Here is a 6017-nt window from a genome sequence, read left to right as displayed (position 1 = left end):
GATAAGCCAATAAATATGTATGTATGTCAGGACGGTTTTCAGTGCTATGAAGAACAATGAAGCAGAACACGCATCCAAGAGTGAGGGGAGAGGGTCTCAGTCACGCAATGTGGGCCAGGAGTAGAGAAAGCTGGTACAGGGAGCCCTGCGGTGCATGGCCTTGTGTGGTGAGGGGCAGAGGCTGGTGGGCAGCAGCAGGTGGAGGGTGGACCTGGGCCTGTGGGCTGTGCTCTTCTCCCAGGGGCGTTGCTCAAATGACTGACCAGACCTGCCAGGGTGCCTTGGGAGAGAGTGGAGAAGGTGGGAGGGGCGGGGGCCCCACGGTCCGCTGCCGGGCTTTGAGGGGAGGAAGGGAGCTCTGGGTGGCCATGGGGGATCCCGAGTGCCTTTGGTCAAGCTGGGACGCCCGGTGGGCAGTGAGTTGGGGAGAGACGGCAGAGGGCTGAGGTTCCTGCTGGTGTTCTGGGAGGGGATGTCTGCCCTGCCCACCTGCCACTGTGGGAAAGGTTCTGCCCATCTATGTCCCTGGTCGCTCCCAGCCTCACCTCCTTCCCCACAGACCCTAGACTCTGTGGTCACAGCCCAAGGATGGGGGTGGGCACAGGGCACCCCAGAGGGCATCGTGGGTGTGGTCAGGATGGCCCAGTATCTCCCAGCTAATCAGCAGCTCTCCCTCTTCATTTCAGGTGGTTTCACCCCAACATCAGTGGAGTTGAAGCTGAGCAGCTACTCATGTCCAGTGGCCAGCACGGAAGCTTCCTGGCAAGACCCAGCAAGAGCTGCCCCGGGGGCTTCACACTGTCTGTCAGGTGGGTGGGTGGTGCAGGGTGGACAGGCCTGAGGCCCCGGGGGACCTCAAGGGGTGAGAATAACCTCAGCTGAGGGCATAGCAGGGGGTCAGGCTCCCTAGTGCTCCCAGAGGGCTGGTGGACAGCATTCTGAGCAGCAGGGACCTCTGCTGGGGGCTAGACATGCAAGATCTGGGGGGTCTGGTGTTCTGGCCAGGTGGCCCCTGGGCAGGAGGGACCACTTAGATCTTCAGGGATGGCTCAGTGTGGTGGGCCCTGGTCAGCGAGATGCCCTCATCCCTCTGAGGGCCCTCACTGGCCGTAATTGTACCCCCATCTGCTGGGGATGTCACTCACTGGAGATCTGCCCAGAGCCCTACAAGAGCCAATGTGTAGGGAGGATGGGCAGGAGGGGCCATGACCAGCAGAGTGGACAGCCAGACCCATGTCCATCCTGTGTGAGGCAGGTCAGTCTAGAGTCTGGGGAGGGGGGGTCTTCCAAAAGCACTCCAAGTTTTTCTGGGTTTTCTGCTAAACCTGAGGCAGCAGGTGGGACAAGTCCTCAGGGTGGATTTCCCTCCCCTGAGAGACAGGCATTCTGTTCTTACCTGGGGCTTCCCCAGCCACACTGGGCACCTGGGAGAAGCAGTCCAGCCCCCTGTCCTTCAGAGCCCCTGGAGAGGTGGGCTGGGGTGAGGCAGAGTCTGTCCTGAGAGGCTGCCCCAGCCTCGGCCACCAGGCCAAGGGAGAGTTAAGCCTGTAGTCGCCAAACCTAGTACTGGCTTCCCCGGGGGCAATGGGGGCAGGGTGCCCACCACCCAGGATGAGGCCTGGACACTAACTAGGCAGGAACCTGCAGAAGGGAGGGACCTGACCTTGACTGTGGCTGTTCTGGGCAGAGGGATGGCAGAGGCCAAGAAATCAGGGCAAGAACTCCCCTGGGGCTATTTGGGAAGCTGAGTGCTCATGGGAAGGAGGGTGGTTGGTGAGAACAGTGGCCCTGATGGCAGCTGGTGCACTGGCCCTTTCAGGCGCCATAATGAGGTGACTCACATCAAGATCCAGAACACAGGTGACTACTACGATCTGTATGGAGGGGAGAAGTTCGCGACGCTGGCTGAGCTGGTACAGCACTACACAGGCCAGCATGGGGGGCTGCTCCGAGAGCGTGGCGGGGCCCCCGTGGAGCTCCGGCACCCGCTGGGCTGCCAGGACCCCACGTCGGAACGGTGAGCGGCTGTGTCTACATCTGGCCGACATCTGTGTCCGCACTTGTGTGTGTGCGAGAGTCCGAGGGGCAGGGGTCGATGGACACGGCCTCTGGATTTCTTCTGCCCCCAGGACTCAAGGTCAGGCTTGGGCACCACTGTGGCAGAGTTGAGGGAGTATAAAGCACTCCCTCCTCAGGGGTTTTGGCCTCAGTTCTCCAGGTCCCAGGCACCAGCTACAGAGGGGTGCCTGTGGAAGAGCTGCAGCCGGCCTCCTGTCTGCCTGCCTGCCTGGTGACCTGGGGAGAGCAGGTCTCCCAGCCTCAGTTTCCCTGGCTGCACTGCGGAGGCCTGAGCCAGCTGTGCCGGCTGAGGAAGCCCGGTGGGGCTGGCCTGGCCCACACCTTGCTGAGGACTAGGCTGCCACCTGGTGGCCACCCTGGGGCCCTGCAGGGCCTGAGGGTCCCGCCTCGTGTTGCTTTCTGGGTTGGAGGAGGTTTGGAGGAGGCTTGCAGAAGGGTCCGAGAGGTGGGCAGGGCTGACCCAGGTTGGCTTGGGTGTGGGTGCTGCCAGGGGCCCATGAGGTCTAGGTGGGTGTGTGTCTCTCTTGGTGTCTGTGCCTCAGAGACTTCAGCTACTTGTGGGTCTGTGCCCCTCACCTGGCCAGTCCAGGGCCTCCTTTCTCACGTGTGCTGCCCTGGGCCAGGTGGTATCATGGGCATCTGTCTGGTAAGGAGGCTGAGAAGTTGCTGATGGAGAAAGGGCGTCCAGGCAGCTTCCTGGTTCGGGAGAGTCAGAGCAAACCTGGGGACTTTGTGCTGTCAGTGCTCACACAGCAGATGGACAGGGTGGACCGCCAGCCGCGTGTCACCCACATCATGATCCACTTCCAGGTAAGAGGCGGGGTGGGGTTTGGGGTGTGGCTGGGGGAGGGTGTACCCACCAGGCCCTCACTGCCACCCCACAGCCAGATGGGAAGTACGACGTGGGAGGTGGCGAGCAGTTCGACACCCTTGGAGATCTGGTGGAGCGCTACAGGAAGAACCCCATGGTGGAGAGGTCAGGGGTTGTGGTGCATCTTCGGCAGGTATGTCCCCAGGCACCTGAACCTTGGGGTCTGAGTGAGCTTCTCCCTCTGGAGGACAAGGGACTCTGGCATAGCCCCTGGGGCAGGGTGGCTGAAGGCAAGGGTGGGGGCCAGGGTGCTCTGGGGTCCACTGGGCCTTGCTAAGCTTGGACTCGAGCCTCTACCTGCCAGCCCCTCAAGGCCACGAGAATCAGCGCTGCAAGCATTGAGAGCCGTGTGCAGGAGCTCAGCGAGGCCACGGATGCCAGCGAGAAGGCCAAGCAGGGCTTCTGGGAGGAGTTCGAGGTGTCGGCCTGCTGCCCACTGCCCCCCTTCAGACTCCCGTCCTCTGGGCTGTGGCAAGGGCCAGCAGAGGGGTGTGGGTCAGGGCGTGTATGGCGGGTGTTGAGGGCTCTGGGGCCACAGGCTAAAGCCCCACTCCTCCAGATGCTGCAGCAGCAGGAATGCCGGCTCCTGTACCCCCGGAAGGAAGGCCAGCGGCCGGAGAACAAGCCCAAGAATCGATACAAGAACATCCTTCCCTGTGAGGCTGGGGCTGGGGTCACATGGGGACCAGGTCCTCACCCACCAAGTGCAGGGCCTATCTGGCAGAGGGGTCCTGGGGGTGGAGGCAGGGGTCATTCCCCACCACTGGTGCGATGCCCTCTCTTGCCCCTTCGTCCTCTGCCTCTGCTCACCACAGGTCAGCGGGGATCCCTCTTCCCTGGAGACCTGAGCTACATCTTCCCTTCTCAGTTGATACCACTCGTGTCATCCTTCATGATGTGGATGACAGAGTGCCTGGAGCCGACTACATCAATGCCAACTACATCAGGGTGGGTACTTGGCCTGCTGCACCTGTGGCCTACATGAATCAAACCCTGGTCACTCCATTCCCCATAATAATGAGCCTGGAGCTCCTGGAATGGTCTGTGGACTTTGGAAAGACAACAGATACTCAGGAAGGGTGCAGTAGTCTGCACTGGGTCCTCAGAGGGGCCAATCCAGAAACTGCTGGATTAAATATTGGTCCTAAGCCCCTTCCACCCTCCATGGTCTGTGTGTGAGCCACTTTGGCTACTTTGCATATCATTTGCATCAACTTGAATTGGTCCTCTGGCACTTTAATTCCTGGAAACAGCAGGCAGCTGACCCCACCTTCTTTCAGAGTGACCCAGAGGAGAAGCCAGGCCATGGACTGGGCAAGGTGTACATCGCCACCCAGGGCTGTCTGCCGACTACAGTGGCTGCTTTCTGGGCCATGGTGCACCAGGAGAACACACATGTCATCGTCATGACCACCAGGGAGGTGGAGCGAGGCCGGGTAGGAGCTCCAGCTCATGTTCCTCCCCTCCTCCTGCCATGTGCCCCACTGGACCTGTGTTGGAGCTGGCCCAGCTTTGCTTCTTCAGTCTTAGAGATGCTGGGGCACGGCGAGGGCCCTAGAGAGACCCTATGTGTGCCCCGCAGGGAGGAGGGGCATGGGTGCTGGTGGTCTTCCAGCATGGCTAATGCCATGCCCTCACCCCCCAGAACAAGTGTTTCCGATACTGGCCAGAGCTGCACGGCAGCCAAGAGTACGGCCACCTTCACGTGTGCAACATGGCTGAGCACTGGGCCCAGGGCTATTGTGTGCGGGAGCTGCAGGTGTGGAGGCCAGACCAGGTGAGCCTGAAGAGCCTCGGGAGCCTCAGGGCCAGGGTGATGTGCTCAGGAAGTCCCCAGGTCTGTGCTGGGCTGGCCCAGCCTCCACCCAAAGCCACTAGCTTTGGTGGCTTCCACATGGCTCAACCCACTGGGCAAAGTCCTGGCCTGGGCCATGCTGGGCAGTGATCCCAGTCAGGCAAGTTCTCAACCCAGCTGTCTGGCTCCAGGGTGGCCTCACACCCATATAGGCCTCTCCTTCCAGTTCCTCCCTGGGCATCTCAGTACCTTCGGCCTTCTTTGTATGCCATTGGTGCCTGTTCCTCTCCCAGGCACATTTCCCTCCTGGCCAGTTCCCCTCCCAGGCACATTTCCCTCCTGGCCAGTTTCCTTTGATAACCACCGGGGCTCCTGCAAGCCTCTGTGTTTAGCCCTTCTTAAATAGAATTCACTTCCTGGAAGCTGCTCCTCCCCAGGACCGTCTTTCTTCCTTTCCCCGGGCACCGCAGGTCCTCCAAACCCTGAATCCCATCTTTTCCTCCCACTCCCTCCAGCTCTGTCTGGGCCCTGCTGGTCACTCCTTCTGGCAAACCCCGCTGGGCCTCGCCCTGTCTCTCCCCAGTTCAGTCCCTGTGCCCCTCCCAACCAAGGGTCACAGCAGCCCGAGGTGCTTGGGACAGCCCAGACCTCCCAGCTGGCACTCACCAGCCCACCCTGCCTAGGAGGAGTCGCCACACACAGTGAAACACTACCAGTACTTCAGTTGGCCGGACCACGGCGTCCCGGCCGAGCCCACCGGAGTCCTTAGCTTCCTGGAAGAGGTGAACCGGACCCACAGCAGCATGCCGGGGGCCGGACCCATGGTAGTCCATTGCAGGTGCGACAGGGGATGGGGCGGGGCCAGCGGTACAGGTGCGACAGGGAAAGGGGCCACGGCTCTGTCCTGTCAACTAGCCACAGGCCTCCTTGGTCCGTCCCAACAGCGCTGGCATCGGACGCACTGGCACCATCATTGTGATTGACATCCTGGTGGACGTCATTCGCAGGCAGGGTGAGCCGCCCCAGGCAGGCCCCGCCCCACGTAGCCCCACCCCCTGCGCTTGCCGGTACCGCTCGTTGCATCTAGCCATCCCACCTTCTCCCTGCCGGCCCCTCTCCGCCCTGAGCACGCTCCTCCCCAGGGTTAGACTGCGACATCGACGTCCCCAAGACGATCCAACTGGTGCGGCGGCAGCGCTCGGGGATGGTGCAGACCGAGGCGCAGTACAAGTTCGTGTACCTGGCGCTGCAGCGGTACATCCAGGGCGAACA

At 61.5% G+C, this 6017-nt stretch overlaps 1 protein-coding gene across 1 annotated transcript in view; it reads left to right on the top strand.

Annotated features, from left to right (window-relative positions):
* LOC104996105 (tyrosine-protein phosphatase non-receptor type 11-like) overlaps positions 1-6015 on the top strand; it is a gene marked incomplete at its 3' end in the record, with an annotated part of 11214 nt that extends 5199 nt beyond the window's left edge. The window contains exons 2-13 of the mRNA XM_010850235.1: positions 687-809; positions 1820-2017; positions 2703-2889; positions 2964-3083; positions 3255-3368; positions 3510-3606; positions 3819-3898; positions 4231-4386; positions 4596-4727; positions 5429-5583; positions 5690-5757; positions 5888-6015. Of these exons, the coding sequence (XP_010848537.1) occupies positions 687-809; positions 1820-2017; positions 2703-2889; positions 2964-3083; positions 3255-3368; positions 3510-3606; positions 3819-3898; positions 4231-4386; positions 4596-4727; positions 5429-5583; positions 5690-5757; positions 5888-6015 (1558 nt within the window). The remainder of the gene's footprint in view (positions 1-686; positions 810-1819; positions 2018-2702; positions 2890-2963; positions 3084-3254; positions 3369-3509; positions 3607-3818; positions 3899-4230; positions 4387-4595; positions 4728-5428; positions 5584-5689; positions 5758-5887) is intronic.
* Positions 6016-6017: the final 2 nt, after the last annotated feature.

This window comes from Bison bison, unplaced genomic scaffold, assembly GCF_000754665.1.
Source record: "Bison bison bison isolate TAMUID 2011002044 unplaced genomic scaffold, Bison_UMD1.0 scf7180017864289, whole genome shotgun sequence".
Classification (NCBI taxonomy): Eukaryota; Metazoa; Chordata; class Mammalia; order Artiodactyla; family Bovidae; genus Bison; species Bison bison.
This window is presented reverse-complemented; position numbering and strand designations above follow the sequence as displayed.